Here is a 19,375-nt window from a genome sequence, read left to right as displayed (position 1 = left end):
CCGTGTACACATGATCTGACTTTCCAGCTGACTTGGTCCGGAGGACCAGAATCCGTCGGACAATTTGATCGTGTATGGACTCCAGCAGACTTTTTCCCCCCAAAAGTCAGACGGACTTAGAAATAAAACATGTTTCAAATCTATCCGAAGGACTAAAGATCGGGAAAACCGTTCATTTGTGTGCTAGTCCGACAGACCAAATATAACGAAAATCGGATGGCCTCACACCACAAAAAGAAGAATGTATATAAAAATTCATAATTATACAAAGTGCACCATCATCCAAAATATATGAGATAAACAATTGGAACTCTGGTCCCCAACCAGAGACACCAAAGACAAAAAGGGGGAGCTGACAGACTATTGCAGTGCACAACGAAAAATACAAATATAATTAAACACTAATATATAAAAAGAATATTGGATACATTTATTGAATTATAAAACAAGAAACAATATGAACAATCAATAGCTAGTAGAAGCAGTAGTGTATTTAGACTAGTTTCGCTTTTCAGCTTCTTCAGGAAATACAGACATCTAGAATATATATAACATGATTAAATATATATACATACGACACAAGGGCAGCTATTGGCTACTGGCTATTGAACTTCCTTGTTTAGTCCCGTTTTACGTCATCATGTTCAAAACTAACGGACTTTCGAAAAGACTTAGTCCGGTTGTGTGTGGCCAAGCCTGCTCGTTCAGAAAGTCCGTCGGACCTCCGCCGAAAGTCTGTCGGGAAGACCGTCGGACCTAGTCCGTCGAAAAGTCCAGTCGTGTGTGCGCAGCATTACAGACCACTTTTTACTACAGGTATAATAAGGCTTACCTGTAGCCTAGCTCATTATGCCTTGGTCTTGCAGGTTTTTTTTTGTGGGTTTACAACCACTTTAACCACTTCAGCCCCGGACCATTTTGCTGGTCAAAGATCAGACCACTTTTTGCAATTCGGCACTGCGTCGCTTTAACTGACAATTGCGCGATCATGTGACGTGGCTCCCAAACAAAATTGACATACTTTTTTCCCCATAAATAGAGCTTTCTTTTGGTGGTATTTGATCACCTCTGCGGTTTTTATTTTTTTCTCTATAAATAAATATAGAGCGACAATTTTGAAAAAAATGCATTATTTTTTACTTTTTGTTATAATAAATATCCCCCAAAAATAGATTAAAAAAAAAATTTCTCTCAGTTTAGGCCGATACGTATTCTTCTACATATTTTTGGTAAAAAAATCGCAATAAGCGATTATTGATTGCTTTGCGCAAATGTTATAGCGTTTACAAAATAGGGGATATTTTTATGGCATATTTATTAATAATTTTTTTTTTTATTGTGACTGCGACATTATGGCGGACACATCGGACATTTTTGGGATCATTGTCATTTATACAGCAATCACTGCTATATAAATGCAGTGATTCCTGTATAAATGGCACTGGCAGTGAAGGGGTTAACCAGTGGGTGGCAGTGTAGGGGTTAAGTGTTCCTAAGGGCGTGTTACTAACTGTGGGGGGCTGGGCTTTAATTTAGTGAACACTGATCTCAGCTCCAATCACATGGAGCAGAGATCAGCATCACTATTGCTAGGCAGAACGGGGAAATGCTATTTACAACGGCATTTCCTCGTTCAGCCGCCCCGTGAGACGATCGCGGGTATGCCCGTGGCGATCGTGTCCACGGGACCCACGACCGGACTCACAGGGGTCCTAACCAGCACACGAGCGTGCCGTCGCCGGCGCGCTCATGATGGCAGGGCGGCATTAAAGATTGAACGTACCTGTACGCCAATATGCCTGCATGCGCTGGCTGGGAACCGGTTAATGGCTGTTTCAACATACATATGAAATTGATGATCATTAGCACCTGTTTGGTATAACTGGTTAATCATACACCTCACTCTAATCCTACAAAATCTCAGACTTTTATTTAAAAGAAAGCAAAAAGTTCTCAAAGTACTCAATGTCCACCAACTACATGCAATTGCGGGAAAGAGAGGCAGAATGGGGATCTGCCTTTGTAAACAAGGCAGATCCCTGTTCTGACAAGGGAGGAAAGAGAGATCAGCTGTTCCTAGTGATCAGGAACAGTGATCTCTCTTCTCACAGTCAGTACACTCCTCCCAGTTAGAAACACGCAGAAAGTAAAAAATATATTTTTTTTTCAAAATTGTCGCTCTTTTTTGGTTTATAGCACAAAAAATAAAAACTGTAAAGGTGATCAAATATCATCAAAAGAAAGCTCTATTTGTGGAGAAAAAAATATGTCAATTTTGTTTGGGTACAGCGTCGCAGTTAAAGCGACACAGTGCCGTATCGCAAAAAGTGGCCTGTTCATTAAGGGGATCAATCTTCTGGTCTGTAAGTGGTTAACCACTTCCCACCCACTGGCCAACAAATGATGGCTGGGCGACACGGCTCTCGTTCTGGGTGGACGTCATATGACGGCCCTCTAGAACGACTGCTCTCGTGCGCCCGTGGGGGCACGCATCGCGGCGATCGGTGGTGGGGTGTCATTCTGACACACCGATCTTGGTAAAGAGCCTCTGACGGAGGCTCTTTACCACATCCTCAGCTGTGTACAATCATGGCTGATCATGATGTAAACAGGAAGAGCTGTTGATCTGCTTTTCCTCGCTCACGTCTGACAGACGCGAATAAAGGAGAGCCGATAGGCTGATCTTCTGACAGGGGGATGATTCTTTATTGGCGCAGCCCCCCCCCCCCCTCAGATGCCCACCCAGGACCACCAGGTATGCCACCCTATACCACCAGGGAAATGCCAATCAGTGCCCAGGCATCTGCCAATCAGTGCCCATCCCCAATGCCATCAGTGATGCCTATCAATTCCATCTATCAGTGCCACGTATCAATGCTTAGCAGTGCCGCCTAGCAGTGCCCATCAGTGCCACCCAAAAGTGCAGCCTTTCAGTGCCCATCGGTGCCACCTACCAATGCCCATCAGTGTTGCATATCAGTGCCGCCTTATCAGTGAAGGAGAAAACATACTTATTTATAAAATTTTACAAAAGAAAAACTTTTTTTTTTTTAAATTTTAGGTCTTTTTTTATTTGTTTAGCAAAAATAAGAAAACGCAGAGGTGATCAAATACCACAAAAAGAAAGCTCTATTTGTGGGAAAATGATAAAAAATTTTGTTTGGGTACAGTGTAGCAAGACCGCGCAATTGTCACTTAAACAGCGACATCGCTGAAAGATGAAACTTGGCTTGGTCAGGAAGGAGGTGTAAGTCCCTGATATTGAAGTAGTTAAAACAGGAGTTAAGCGTCACTAAAAACCACTAATGGTGGGCGCTATCAGTGCGAAAGCAGCCTTAAAGTACCACAGTGCAGCATTGCAAAAAAATGGCCTGGTCAGGAGGGAGGGCAACTGTTCTGGAGGGCAAGTGGTTAAAAATGAATGAATAGTGTTTGTGGTGCTCAGATGCAGCAAAGTTTTGCTTACATGGTCTACCTGGTGATAGTAGCTATGACTGGAATATAGAGTGCTTTGGTAAAGCTAATGAATGGCTATTGTTTGATCTCCCGCCCACACAGTGTACACTATACAGGACGCGCTGTGGAGACAGCAGCATGTGATGGCTGTAGGCAGCGTGCCATTACCATGAGAGGAGGAGCAGAGTTCCCATACTGCCTCGGTCTGTCCGCTACCTCTGACCCGGGAGGAGGAAGCTGTGCTAGATAGAAGAGTGTGTGCAATGCCGATCCTGTACGAATTCTTTACATTGTCACCTCTAACGTGCTCCTGACTGAAATAGCCCGGGGCTAGTGCGAATAGCGGCTGTGCTGCCTTCATTGAGGTTCCTCCCACGTTGAGTAGTAACATGTACTAGTGATAGGAGGAAGCTGCACGTGTTGGTTGGAAGGCTGCAGCAGTCCTGTGATCACCTGGGCTCATTTATTCAGTGCAAACACATTTTGGTTTAGTTAGTGTAAGTACAGAATATCATTTTTAATTTATAAACAAAATTGCAATCCTTGGTTCCTTGAATGAGTACTGAGATGGAAGAAGGTGCTGAGATGCAGGGTATGACCCTCAGCGGCAGCTCGGACAGTACTGTGACCTGCCCCGTGTGTGCCCAGGTCATGCCAGCCCAAAACATCAACAGCCATCTTGATTCCTGCCTGGACGTGAAGTCAAGCGGGGTGATGCCTAAGAAAAGGCGTCTCTCCGCATGTGTAGAGGGGCTGGAGGCTCACGGGAAGGTGTTTGGCTCAGCAACAACTAGTTTCCCCGTGTTCCAGAAGCATAAGACCGCTGAGCACTTACGTGAGGAGACCCCGTCTAAGTCCCCCTTTTTTTCCATGACCTCCCCTACGAGGACTGATAAGAAGGACAAGTGGAGGGATATCAATGCAGGATCCAGTACTGAGGTTGTACAGAGAGAACCATATAATAGAGAGTTGCCCCAGCCAAGTGAGGTCATACAAGGACACCCCAAAGGGAAGAACATGGCTGAGAAATTGGAGGGCAAGCCGCTAGCCGACAAAATGAGACCCTGCACCCTCCAACATTACATGGGCCAAGAGAAGGTCCTTGGAGAAGACACCATGCTAAGAAAACTCTTACAAGCCAACGATATTCCTTCTATCATCCTGTGGGGGCCTCCTGGTTGTGGCAAGGTGGGTGTACATTTCTTATTTTTGTATTGCCTTTATACCGGCGTTTCTCAACTCCAGTCCTCAAGGCGCCCCAACAGGCTTTCCATTATTTTGCACAGGTGATTTGATAAGTTTCACAGCCTTAGTAAGGGTGAGCTCTGGCGTGTTCACACAGCCCACGTGCAGAGCTCGCCAGGAAGTTGGCATTGCAGAGCGCTAATCACAGGCAGTGAGACATTGTCCCGATTCGTGGCTGCAGAGATCGGGAAATGTCTCACTGCCTGTGATTAGCAGTATAATGACGGCAGCTGGTCAGAAACTGGTTAAAAACTTCTAATGGTGGTGATCAATGACTTATAATGGGACTGTGATATTGTGGCGAACGATATAACAGTAACTGACACTGAGGGGAACTGACTAACTGGCAGCACCACTGCAATTATTACAGTGATCAGTGCTACAAATATACACTGTCACTGTAATAATGACATTGGCTGGGCAGGGATTAACATCTAGGGCAATCAAGAGGTTAAATATGTGTAATGTGTGTACAGTGTGCTGCTTTTTCCTAATGATCTCCCAATTGCTTTACAGAAATGCTTTACAGAAATGAGAAACTCAGTTTGGTTCCTCTGTACAGAGTTCTGTGTTGAATTTTAATCACAGAGCTCTCCGCTGTGAAAGTACACAGACGATCAGCACATCCCGACCGTTAATCGTTGGCCAGGACTTGCTGACAGGCTCCTGTTGTACAATCACTGTGGGAGCTGGCTGGGGTGGGGGGGGGGGGCACGCATGCGTGGGCCCTGAGCCTGTTAATAGGCAGCGAAGTCCCATGAGGCATAGCAAGACTGACAACTACAAGCATGACACCCAGAGGCCGAGGCATGATGGGACATGTAGTTTTGCAACAGCTGGAGGTCCACTAATTGCATATCCCTGCTGTACACCAATCAGCCATAACTTTATAGCTACTAAGAGGTTAAGGAAACTACATTAATTATCTTATTACAATGGCATCTGAATGTCAGTGGTATATATTAGGCAGCAAGTAAACGTGTTGTCCCTGAAGTTGATGAGGTTAAAACAGAAAAAAAATGGCCATTGCGGATTGTTGTGTATGGCACTGCGTAGCCACAGATTAGTCAGGATGCCCATGTTAACCTGTGCCCACAGCCAAAAAGCACCTGTAATGGGCACATAAGCATCAGAACTGGACTACGGAGCCATGGAAGAAGGTGGCCTGGTCTGATGAATCACATTTTATTTTACATCATGTGGATGGCTGGGAGTGTCAAAAAGAAAGGGGAGGTGAAACCTCTAGGGTCACCCACGCCATGTCAGTTGTATAAGGAGGACCAACTACAATAGACTGAGCAGGTGATTAACACTTTATTGAAAAATACAAAATTCTATATATCAAATCGTGGGTAGGCACATTGGGCCTGCCCTTCCAGATATCGTTTTAAAATGGTTAAAAAGAGACAACGTTGTCACTTAAACTAAACTCAGGACGTCCCTCACACATACAATTCATACCATACACAGCCTGTACATGGCTTCCAAATATCTGAGCCTAGAAGTCTAGGTATGGGGTTATCAGGCGCCAAGCAATACTTGTCCCAATCAGGGCTAATGGCACCATAGTACCCACTAAGGATGAGCTCCGGCATGTTCGCACACTCCACATGCAGAGCCCGCCAGGAAGTCGGCGCAGCGCTGCGCTAATCACCAGCAGTGAGACATTGTCCTGATGCGCAACTGCAGAGATTGGGACAATGTCTCACTGACTGTGATTTAGCGAAGCTCTGCGCTGACTTCCTGGAGGGCTCTGCACGTGGAGTGTGCGAACACGCTGCAGCTCATCCTTAGTGCCCACTAAACCTTAAGACGCTGCCAGAAACTTGCAGTACTAGGCTCAATGATACATATTGGAAGAGAAACTCCATATGTTGTGAAGTAGTGGTAAAGGGCTGTATCTGGATGGGTCCCCCGAAGGGTTGCTGCATACCACCAAACATTCTCAGATATACTGCCTCCAAGATAGAGGTTGGTAAATGAATGTCAGTCCAGAGAGAAAATGCATATAGCAGTGATGAACTTCAAAAATGCCATAGAGTTAACTTCATGCGCATTTCACTTTCCTCATCAGCCGAGGATCCACAGTCAATAATATTCAACATTCAGAGTGTCACTGTAGTAGTCGGCGCTACTACAGTGATCACGACTATCTTCCAGGTCCTGTGCCAAGCAGCGTCCTTTCTGCATAGTGACCACAGGGATTTGCTCACTCAGCATTTGCCCCCATTCACAGATAACCACGTATTTTGATGAATGCAAGGCTTTCTCTTGGTGGGCACTGTGTAGGTCTTGAGGTCACTGCCCCACCACTCCATTTCATCCAATCAGAGAATGCCTTCTATTCCTAAATAAAAATACAAGGTGTTTTGTGAATGGTGGCAGTGCTCATCGTGTTTACCTCCTGTGGTCACTATGAAAAGACAGCAGTGATCACTGTAGTAGTGGTGACTACTACAGTGATTGTCACCTTACACAACAGTCCCCCAGGTACGAAATATGCATACTTATATTGGTGCAAGCTGGATCTGTGTAACTATGCAATAAAGATCGTACCTGGAGTTCAGTTTTAATAGAATATATTTTTATGTGCAAGAATTCAATTATTGGTGGCTAAGTGACTTGGGCGATCTGCATCCTAGCAGTAGTGTGGGTGGAGCTAGTACTCTTTGTATTAGGGATGCACTGATATTGGTGCTGATGCTGAGTATTTTCACGAGTACTTGTGAAAATACTCCCGATACTTTGCAGTGAAATTTGCACCCATACAAAATGAATGTTCGCAAATCGCACTGCAAAAAATTGCATGCAATTTGAACAGGAATGTGGTGCGATTGCTGTCTGAATCACATGTGGTGCGATTGCTGTCTGAATCACATGTGGTGCGATTGCTGTCTGAATCACATGTGGTGCGATTGCTGTCTGAATCACATGTGGTGCGATTGCTGTCTGAATCACATGTGGTTTCCTGCATCACTCCTGAGTGAACCCAGGCTGAAATCACTTTGACAAGCCTGGGTTCACACAGGAACGATGGGGAAACTGCATGTGATTTGGGCAGGAATCGCACCCCATTCCTGTTCACATCACATGCAATTATTTGCAGTGCAATTTGCGTCCAATCATTTTGTATGGATGCAAATTGCACTGGAAATTATCGGTACTCATATCGGTGAGTATTCGCCGATAAAAATCCGGTATCGGTGCATCCCTACTGTGCATAAATGGTTGGGTGTTGAGCATCCCCATTAGGTCTGCTTAAGCAGCCTGTGTAGAACTTTATTGATCAATCAGATTATACACAGGCAGAAATGGCTCCTCCCACCGGTTGTCAGAGCAGACCCTAAAGCCCCTTTCACCCTTGTGCAACTTGTCCTGTGACTTGGGACTGCAAAGTCGCATAACAAGTCATACTCCATGATTTCCAATGAGTACCATTTATATCTGTGAGACTTAAAGTTGCACCGACTTCAAAGTAGTCCCTGTACTACTTTGGTCCAATTTTGATGAGAGTTGAGGTCCATAGACCTCAAGTTTACACAGGCATTCCCTGAAATCGCAGCACTTTCAAGTCGCGTTAATGTGAAAGGGGCTTAATGGGGAACTGCAACACTTTAAGACAAAGCCGGCGTCACTTCCTATGTTTACATGTTCTCCTAAATCAATAAGTCATTCGTTGTTGGCCACACAAAGACTGGAGACTGGGCATTCTGCACATAAGCAGGCGCTGCATGAGCTATTCATTCAGGGCTTTAGTAAACTTCAATATAGTGATTAATTATATTATAGCACAATTTACATGTCAGCCTCAGCCAACAGTACCGCCTGCCTCCAATAACATAGGATACGAGGGAGCTCTAGCCCGTGCAGCCTTGTGCGCTTCACATTGCTAGGTGGCACATAGCACAGATTGAGTATAGGGATGCACCGAAATTTCGGCTGCCGAAACATATCGGCCTGAAAAATGCCCTTTTCGTCACTTTGCCGAAAGGAAAAAAAACAGCCGATAATGGAGCTGAAAATGGGGTGGGGCCTGGGTGGGGGCGGAGCACCGCCCCCGGTGCTGCCAATCATGGGGGGTGTATAGTGCAGGAGAGCTGCCTCCGCCGCCTGGTTGAATAGAGTGCCTGGAACATCACAGCTTTAATTTCAATAGCTGTGTGTTCCTCGTCACGTGCCATCACATAAGCCCCTCCCCCTTGTCCAGGGAACATTGATAGACAGATCACCCGTCCCAGGATTGGACGAGTGATCTGTCTATCAAAGTGCCCGGACAAGGGGGAGGGGCTGTATGTGACGGCACGTGACGAGGAACACACAGCTATTGAAATTAAAGCTGTGATATTCCCGACACTCTATTCAACCAGGCGGCGGAGGCAGCTCTCCTCTCTCTTCCCTTCACTGGGGACACACTGGCTGCACTTATCATGTCTGCACTCTCTGACCACCTCCCGTACCATGTTGCCGGCCTCTGACCACCTCCTGTATAATATTTTTTTTTTTTTTAAATAAGTTTCGGTATCTGTCTTTTGATATCAGTTTTCGGCCTAGTATATTTTTAATTTTTGGTATCGGTTTCGGCGTGAAAAAACCCATTCGGGCATCCCTAATTTGAGTACATTTACTCTCTATGCTATACATATGTAAATATTAGCACAAATGTTAACATGCATACAGCATAAACAATGGGAAAGACTCAAAACAAGGGTTTCAAACTTTTTTTTTTTTTTTTTTTTTTTATGCCTTTGAACCCCATTCTAAAATGCAGATGTAAATGGCAGAATGTGCATGGGCACAATGGCTGTAATATTACTGCATTCAGAGGCATTAAAAAAAGGCACCTATTTAAAAGCAGAACTCGGTAACCAGTGCTCATAGCAGAGGGAGTTTCCCCACTGGAAGTTTTTCCTTTGCTTCTTCCTGTCTAGCAAGGTCAGAAACTCGGTCAGGTTGTATTGCTGTGTATCTCTCCCCTACTAAAGTTTCTACTACCGTAGTAAGTTAGGATGGCTTTTGTTACAAAACGATGATACTTGATTTGAGCACATGTCCATGGTTCTAGCAGATGTAAATATATTTGGATTTTGAATTGCACCCTCAGCAGTGCTGTATTTGAACACATTTTTAAAATGCAAATTGTTTTATAAATGCATTATTTAGTTTAGTCTGTAGAGGGCACTATGAGACAGTTTAGCTGGTAGAATGCACTGAGGTAAGGATAAGGATGACAACTGTTAAATTTGCACCATCCAATACAGTCAATATTTCTCTTCAGACAGGTTTAGTAAAGTTTTCTAGCTATATAACCAAAAGTCATAGCGGCTGATTTATAAAAGGAGTAGAGCATTTTTACTTTGCAAGGGCAAGTTGTGCTAACTTCTGTCATATAATCATGTGCAAGCAAAGTTTTCTTAATTTCCCTTGCAAGAAATTGGACATACTCTAACAAGTAACTTTTCCTAACATTCACAAAGGTAAGTGAAAATTCCCTTATAAAGTAAGAATACTATACTCTTTTTAGTAAATTGGATGCAATAACTTGGAATAAGTATGCAAATTAGAAGTTGTGACATCACTGTATTCTGTATTCTAAATCCAGATGTTTTGACATCACAGACAGCTAGGTAACTAGTATTTTGTTTTAGAGAAAAATAAAGAAATTACAGCTTCCATATTTTCCCAAGTACAGTACACCTAGCAGGAGAAATATTTTTCATGTAGAAGTTTGTGGTGATCTACTGCACAGACTAAAATCCACAGGTGCGTACAGGTCTGAATGCTCATTTGTAATTCTGTTGCATGCAAATGTAGAATAAAAGCTTTCTTTATGAGCTTGGCCTTTTATTGATTTTATTTCCTCATTTTCGTAGGCACTGGTGATATAGCCAGTGCCATTCAGCTGCCCTTGGGAAAGGCTATGTCACCAGTGTATTCCAGGTGGATCTTGGGAGTAACCTTGGAGACTTCGCAGAACCTCATAAGATTTTGGGGGAAAGGCTCAGGGGGGGTGTGAGATCTGGGGCAGATGACATCGGAGGGCCAACACTGAGAACAAGAAGAAGAAAAAAAAAAAGCTGGCCACAGATGACTTAAAAATAAATAAATAGTGGGTTGGGATACTGAGCATAGGCAGGACCAAACAATGGGAGTGTGGAATGGGAATTTAACACAGAAAGAAGTTTGTTCCTCCAAGTAAGTCTAATGGTTTCCCTAAATACATTTAATCAGCATAGATTTTATTTTTTCTTATAGGGGTGGGTTGATCCGTTTAAAGTTCAGCATTTTAAATAATGTATAAGTGTATATATCTGTTCTGCCTTACCAAGATCACAGCATTCACCCTAACAATGCCTTCATCTGCTTTTCTTTCTAGAAAGATAAGCCATTTTACTTTAGGGATTATCCAGACTCATCTTCTACTACATGTTCTGGGATGATGGCTTGGAGATGACCTAATCATATAAATACTCGTGCCTTTGTTGTTGTCAGCTGTATAAAGAATAATGTCTGAAACAGACATGACACCCCAGCATCTTACCTTGTAACTTTCTACAAGGATAACAAATTTCAATATGGTCAGTCTGGAATAGAGACTGAGGAAATGCTTTCTCCTGCCTGAAGCAGACTGATGACCTCATCATCCAATATAAAGTCATATAGCTGGTCCCATTGTATCGGACTGCTGCAATCCCCCCTTTTAGACACAGAAAATCTGCATCACCGGTCCGAGGATTTGAAATCCCAGTGGCTTTCTCTCCTCTGTGCTGACAGTACAGGCTAGATGGCTTATGATTGGCCAGCACTGTCACATGGATGATGCTGACCAATCAGAATCCCTGCAGTCCATACTGGCTAAGCCATACAGACACAGAATAGGGGTATCCAATCCCCAGACCAGTGAAGCAACTTTCTGACCATGGGGTATTGCGGCAGACCTGGCACAGTGGGACATGACAAGGGGGGATGGTGTTTAGGGTAAATTCACCTTACAGATTTTCTAAAAATGGCTGTGCTGTACCCATGCAAGGCAAAGAAACGGATCTATTTTAAGGCTTGGTTCACACTAGTGTGACTCCTAAGTTGCTTGATTTAGAGTGAGACTTTGGAGGGCAACTGTCATGCAACTTTACGCTCTCTTGCATAATTTGAAATGGGTGCCATTAAAATCAATGGGCTGCCACTGTATGTATCCAAAGTTGTATGACATGTCGCACTAGTGTGAACGGAGCCTATAGCAGACAATACACAGATGTTAAAGCTGCGCGATTAATCGTTAAAGCGGAGGTCCACCCTAAAATGGACCTTCCGCTCATCGGAATCCTCCCCCCCCCCCTCCGGCGCCACAATTGGCGCCTTTCAGGGGGGCGGGGGGTGCAGTTAACTGGATAATCCAGGTAACTGCACCCACTTCCGGGAGAGCTCTCTGCGGAAAGGGGCGTATATTAAGCCCCTTTCCGCAAGTGCCCGCCCCCTTCCGCAAGTGCCCCGCTGCCTGCTGGGAAACACACAGATCCCAGAGGCAGCAGGGACCGTCCTTATTGCGCATCGCGACTCGCGCATGCGCAGTAGGGAACCGGGAAATGAAGCCGAAAGGCTCCATTTCCTGATTCCCATACCCAAGATGGCGGCGGCAGCATCCGAGTGACGATCTAGAGATCGGCTTCGGGTGCCGACATCGCGGGCGCGCTGGACAGGTAAGTGTCACTATTTTAAAAGTCAGCAGCTGCAGTATTTGTAGCTGCTGGCTTTTAAAAAAAAAAACGCGGAGTCCCGGCGGACTCCCGCTTTAAAAAAATTGCGATCTCGATTCAACTCCCCTCACAATCTTAATCCAGCATTTCCACGATTCATGTTATCCGTGCAGACCAGTTCTCCTGCTCACATCTGTCAAAAAAAAGCAGCTACTGAAAGAGGGATGAAAAGAAACCTTGTATCCCTCTGTTCTTTTAGAGATCAAAGGGATGAACTTCGTTTTGTGAATGAGGTCAGTTTAACCACTTAAAGTAGAGTTCGGCACAGAAGTGGAACACCTCTGCTTATCTGCTCCCCCCCCCCCCCCCCCGTGGTTCTACATTTGCCCCACTTTGGGGAGACTGCGCCTTCCCTCGGAGGTTCAATCTCCTTCCTCCACCACCGGGCCAGTTAGAAAGCACAGCACACATCAAGCATGCGCAGTTAGGAACCGGCTGTGAAGCCGAAATGCTTCACTGCCGGTCTCCCTCACACAGAATGGCGGCGGCAGCATCTGACACATGATCCAAAAATCGTCTGGGAAGCCGACATCGCGGGCTTCCTGGACAGGTAAGTGTTTATATATTAAAAGTTAACAGCCAGAGTATTTGTATCTGCTGACCTTTAATTTTTTTTTCCCCCCAGGTGTAACACAGCTTTAAAGAATAAGCCTTTTTTTCTGACCGTTGTTGCTTACAAGTTAAAATCAGTATTTTTTTGCTAGAAAATTACTTGGAATCCCCAAACATATATATATTTTTTTCTTTTTTTTTTTTTAGCAGAGACCCTAGAGAATAAAATGGAGATCATTGCAATATTTTATGTAACACAGTTTGCGCAGCAGTGTTTCAAATGCAATTTTTTGGAAGAAAATACACTTCAATGAATTAAAAAAAAACTAAAAAAAACTAAACAATAAAGTTAGTCCAATTTTTTTGTATAAAGTGAAAGATCTTACACAGAGAATTGTGAGAGAATTGTAATCTTTATTCTCAGCAAAAAAAAAAAATCATGATTCTCATTTTATCCAGCATCGTTCAGCTCTAACAGATGTATATACTTGCCTTCTTTATATATTCCCTGCCGCTCTGGTTTGAGCGATAGAAAAGCCCTGTAAAGTTAGAGTTTCCTGGACTCAATGGGTCACACAGGGCTGTAGATGTGATTGCTGTGAGTGCTGTCCAGCATTCAAATGGCAAGAGGTGTATGCTCCTACGCACTCAAAAATGATGAGTGTTTCCTTCCGCTCCTGGTGCAAAATCACATGGCGGAGAGGCAAAAAAGAAAGGTAACTATATGCTGCCGGGAATGGAGGAGTTAAAGGATAAGTTCACCTTTTGTAACATATTGCATGTTACACCCATATTCAGGGAGCAACATGTTACAGATGCACTGGCCCCCCGATCCCCCGTTCTGACAGCTGCCCGCTAGACAGATGCACAAACAGTCTTCAGGACCTTGGCATTACGCCCATTATCAGCTGACACTAGGTGCAATGCTTTACAGGTTCATTACAAAAAAATAATAAATGCCATTTTTTTTTTACTTGCAAAAAATTTGCATTAATTATTTTTCTTTTGTAAAGGTGAACTTATCCTTTAACCACTTTGCGCCCAGGCCAATTCTGACATTTCTCTCCTACATGTAAAATTCCTAATTTTTTTTCTAGAAAATTACATAGAACCCCCAAACATATATGTTTTTTTAGCAAAGACCCTAGAGAATACAATGGCAGTTGTTGCAACTTTTTATCTCGCACGGTATTTGCGCAGCAATTTTTCGAACACGTTTTTTTCAGGAAAAAAACAAAACAAACAAAAAAAAAACAGTAAAGTTAGCCCAATTTTTTTGCATAATGTGAAAGAGGAGGATACGCCGAGTAAATAGATACCCAACATGTCACGCTTCAAAATTGCAGGCGCTCGTGGAATGGCACCAAACTTTGGTATTTAAAAATCCCCATAGGCGACACTTACATTTTTTTTGCTGGTTACATGTTTTGGGTTACAGAGGAGGTCTAGAGCTAGAATTATTGCTCTCACTCTAACGTTCGCGGCGATACCTCACATGTGTGGTTTGAACACCATTTTCATATGTGGGTGGGACTTACGTATGCGTTCACTTCTGTGTACGAGCTCAGGGGGACAGGGGCGCTTTACTTTTTATTTTTTTTTAATTTTTTTTATTGTTAATTTTAGTTTTATTTTTTTAGTTTGACACTGATGGGTTTACTTCCTCTTTGATTCCCTGCAAGGTAAAGCATAATGGACTACTATGCATCGCATAGTAGTCCATTATGTGTCACTTACCTGACACAGGAGCCAGCAAAGTCACCTCTGTCCCCTGTAGTCCAGAGCGTCCATCTTCTTGGTGGGTCTCGCTGCTCAGGCGCTGTCATTCGGCGAAGCCGCAATGACATCACTCCTGCGCATGTGCATGAGAGCCGCCACTCGCGGCATATCACCGTAGACAGCGGTGCCTGTCTTTCGGGAAATATCTCCTAAACCATGTAGGTTTAGGAGATATTTCTTGGACCTACAGGTAAGCCTTAATCTAGGCTTACCTGTAGGTCAAAGTTGGTTGTAAGGGTTTACAACCACTTTAATAGATGTGCAAAATTTAATTGTGATGCAAAGTTGCATTTCCACAAATTATTACAATGAAACTTGCAATTTTGTTATGGCTTTAACAGATTTGATTAATAAGACAGGCTTTTGTAAGCAGGGCTCTGGTTCCACAAGAGGTCCCCACAGGTTTTGCCACCTTTACTGTTGCAGCAGATTCTTATCATCCCAATGCTGGCTTCTGTATCTTACCAGCTGGCTACTGCTGCAGTGGATTTCCATCAGCAGAACAGTGCAACAGGCGATTACCAAAGTGCAGTAAGTGTAAGGGCATTTCTTCACTGATGAACATATTCAGTGCTCGTAAACACTTTGGAAAATGTGCCTTGAGTTGATTTGTAAATGTGTCACCATGGCAGAAATAACAGAAATATTTGGTTGTTTCTTCTGTGAATGAGAAGCATACCATTTGTATAGTGTGCTAGGAAAAAATATGCCCATATTTGTACAAGTAGAAATTACATAAAATATGGGCACGTGTACTGAAAGATGACCCACAGTCTCTTTAGAAAGCATCTTATGGTGAGAGATTAATGATGTTTGCCATTTAGCAGATAGGCAGGATTATTTATTGTTGGCACATTCCCTGAAATACTTCTACCCCACAGTGTTGCTTTTGTGCCAGCCACCCTCAGATTCCTGTGGTTCATCATGTCATTTTTGAGGTTGAGAAAACGCAGATGGAGAGAACCCAGGGGGCCCACATAACCTAGAATAAATAAAGACAGGTGCAGGAGAATGCTCCGAGGGCAGGAAAGAGATCATATTAGAGCAGAGTGATGCGGATAGTATCAGTTTTCGAATTTTGGCCCATACAAACTTAGTGCACTGGGCGTAATTCCATCCTTCACATGCATAGAACTCCTGCGTTGTTTTGACATTCATCAGGTGTCCTAACAGTAATTGGATAGGAGAAGTATTGGTGCTGGTAACCTTTGCTTGGGTTTTTCAATTGGAATTCATCACCTAGATAGATGAGCCAACTGTGTAATCTGAGCTAACATAAGAAAAAAAGGATATTCACGTGCATTTGAGTAGCAAAAGTTGAGCCTGGCTCTGCCTCTCTGTTACCCAAATGTATCTTTTTGTTCTTTTCGTTCTTTATTATAATAGTCTGCCTCGCTGACAAATTGGCTGCCTGGCAGGCAAGGGCAGTTGGGACCTGCCCTTGCTTGCCTTTCAATTTTCGTGTTGGCACCTAGGTGGACAGCCTTACGGAAAACTTAGCACAGGCGTGCTCAACCTCCAGCTGTTCCGGAACTACAAGTTCCATCATGCCTTTAACTTTGGGAGTCATACTTGTAACTGTCAATGGCTTGCAATACCTTATGGGACTTGTAGTTCTGCAACAGCTGGAGGGTCAAAGGTTGAGCACCCATGGCTTACCGGGTTGGTGGGCAGGCCCAAGATCAATTACAAAAAAATTATTTATACCACAAAAAATATTGAAATCCTATGTAAAATTTCCAGACCACCATCGAATAACCTCACTCGTGCTCCCACCAATGGTTATAGGCTCACCTCTAGGATTGCGACCCCCCCCCCCAACTAAGAAGCCACACATCCAAAATCTTGATCAGCTCAAACCACTATAGAACCCGAGTGCCTTAAGGGGGCGTGGCCTGGTGATGTGCTAGAGCAGACGTGTGCTCTGTGAGCTCCGAGGCCGACACCGAGAAATATCCATAAAATCATCCAAAAATTCATATTTTTGCTACCTGAATGATGGGTCGGCGGACGGGCAAGTCCCTGCCCAAGAAAGGAGCCTCGACGGGGTCGATTAAGCGATTCCTTTCCGTGGAACCGGACGAGGTGGAAGAGCAGGACGACCTAGGCCGCAAGCCGCGGAGTAGAGTAGATTCCGCATCCCGCGATGGGCCGGACCGGAGGTCGCGCTCGCCCGAGTCCTCGGCGGGCTCGGGGGCTGAGGGTGAGTCACATCCTTCCGCCGGAGCTGCGCCGAGAGTTAGCGATCTCCCTACCACCTCCGATCTCGCCGCCATGCTTCTGAACCTCGAGCGGGTCATCAGGAAGGAGGTCTCCGCAGTTCGTTCGGATCTCTCGCAAGTATTGGTTCGTGTTGAAGAGTCGGAGCAACGTCTCGATCGCAACGCGAACGCTATCCGATCCCTCCAGGCGACTACACGTCAACTTGCCATTTCGCATCGTACGACCGTTTACAAGATCGAAGATCAAGAGAATCGTAACAGACGTAATAACGTTCGGATTAGGGGACTTCCCGAAGCGACTGGAGACGACGATCTGTTACCATCCGTTCGGGGCATTTTTAATAGTCTTCTGGGACGAGCACCTGACGCCCCTTTGAAGATTGACCGGGTGCACAGGGCACTCCGCCCACGCAATCTTGCTACAGATGTCCCACGAGACATCATTTGCCGGGTCCACCATTATCCTGAAAAGGAACTGATTATGCAGAAAGCTAGGGGAGCTAACCCGTTTGATTTCCATGGGGCGATGCTATCCTTTTTCCCGGATCTCGCTAAGGAAACCTTGGATCGACGCAGGGCCCTAAGGCCCCTCACGGAACTGCTCCGGGCGGCGTCCATTAAATATAGGTGGGGCTTCCCTGCGGCCTTGATCGCATCTAGAGATGGCAAAACCGCAATACTTCGATTTCCGGAGGAGCTGTCCAAATTCTGCACGGATATGTCCGTTCCTATCCCGGAACTACCTGGATGGCAAGAAGGCATCCCGCCCCTGCCCGCTGGGACCGACCAGGGATGGCAGAGGGTGAGCCGTGCCCGCCGTACTTCTGCACCTGACTACCGCCCTTGAAAGGGCATCCTACCCGTCAACTTGTTCAACTTGTTCAACTTGGTTACCTGTTCAGGACGTCTACTTGCATTTGTGGGACATACCGCCTGAACGTGACTGGGGGGGCTCCTTTTACTAAGTTTGTGCGAGGAAGCTGACCGCCTTTGGCGACAACGTGTTTTTGCAGGCCAGGGCTGAGTCACCCTTGGCCGTGTGGCCAGTAACCCGGTACCCCTAAGGGGCCCTCAGTCTGGATATGAACATCGCTGCTCTTTTGCCCTTTTTCTTTTTATTGGCGTGACATTTCTTCATCTTCCTCGCTGTGCCTGTGGAGCGTAGCTGACTCACGGTTCCCCTCTCCCCCCCCCCCCCATTGGGTATCCTACCGTCTTAGCTTCATACCAATATTGTTCTGTACAGGCGCTTTAGGTTTTGGATGATGTTATTTCTAGATTTTTCTGCCTAGGTGTCGGCACCGGACCGCGGGGCGCTGACTTGGACCTTTATGGTGTGGTTTGCGCCCGGCTGCCTGCGTCCCGCCTCCCCCTTTTTGAGCGGGGGCTGCCCGGCGCGGGGCCTCGACGTCCGTTCCCCTGTTGGGGTGGCGGGCGTGGGGGCCCTGTGGCGGTTACGCAGCCCGCTCTTGCACGGCATGGTAATGCGTGCACTAATGGCTGTTCTTCGACAGCACCTTTTTTGGTTCATTTTGTTTTTCCCACTAAGGTGGGGCCTTGCATTTTCTTGTTGCCTTTCTTTCTCCTTTCCTTTTCTCTTTCACCTTTTCTGTCTACTGCCTACACCCCCTCTGTTCCCCTCCCCCCTCTTTGGCGGCAGACCGCCTTGGTATTGTATTGATAATGTTGTGGTGATCGCGGTTCCTCCTCCTGAGACCCCATGGCTACTGTGAACATTGTATCTTTTAATGTACGGGGCCTTTACGCCCCAGGGAAGAGACACAATTTATATAGGGAACTGGACCGTTTGCGGGGGGACGTGGTCTTCCTCCAGGAGACCCACCTCACACAGACGACTCGAGTTAGGTTGCACTCACCACAGTACCCTACGTGGTACTACAGCCTCTCCGACATCTCTAAAGCCAAAGGTGTGGCCATCGGGATTCGTAGGGGAACCGCGTTCACGTTTGAGGAAATGTTATGTGATCCTGCGGGACGTTTTCTGTTTCTGCGGGGCACCCTGGGCAGCATGCAGTGTACTTTGGCCACCTTATACTCCCCTAACAAAAACCAGGTGCGTTTCTTGGCTTCCACACTTAGCTCCCTGCGGAACTTTGCACGTGGATGCATTCTCCTAGCGGGCGATTTTAATGTTCCCTTGGAACCTACTCTGGACACCTCTAGGGGTGGTTCCTCGCTTTCCGGCAGGGGAATAAGGTATATACGTTCTCGACTCCATGACCTACAATTGATGGATGTCTGGAGAATTGCTCACCCGCGGGAAAGGGACTTCACCTACTTTTCCCCGGTGCACCAAACCTACTCTAGAATAGATTTATGCTTCATTGATCACCAACACCTTCCGCTCAT

General features: G+C 45.4%; 2 protein-coding genes across 2 annotated transcripts in view; one reads left to right on the top strand and one right to left on the bottom strand.

Annotated features, from left to right (window-relative positions):
- Window positions 1-19,375, bottom strand: part of MYLK4 (myosin light chain kinase family member 4) — a 232,870-nt gene that overhangs the window by 179,806 nt on the left and 33,689 nt on the right. The window lies entirely within an intron of this gene.
- Window positions 3,655-19,375, top strand: part of WRNIP1 (WRN helicase interacting protein 1) — a 146,737-nt gene continuing 131,016 nt past the window's right edge. The window contains exon 1 of the mRNA XM_077492100.1: window positions 3,655-4,644. Within this exon, the coding sequence (XP_077348226.1) occupies window positions 4,012-4,644 (633 nt within the window). The 5' untranslated portion in view covers window positions 3,655-4,011. The remainder of the gene's footprint in view (window positions 4,645-19,375) is intronic.

Source organism: Lithobates pipiens, unplaced genomic scaffold (assembly GCF_037356315.1).
Source record: "Lithobates pipiens isolate NorthernLeopardFrog02 unplaced genomic scaffold, aLitPip1_a1.2 Scaffold_19, whole genome shotgun sequence".
NCBI lineage: Eukaryota > Metazoa > Chordata > Amphibia > Anura > Ranidae > Lithobates > Lithobates pipiens.
This window is presented reverse-complemented; position numbering and strand designations above follow the sequence as displayed.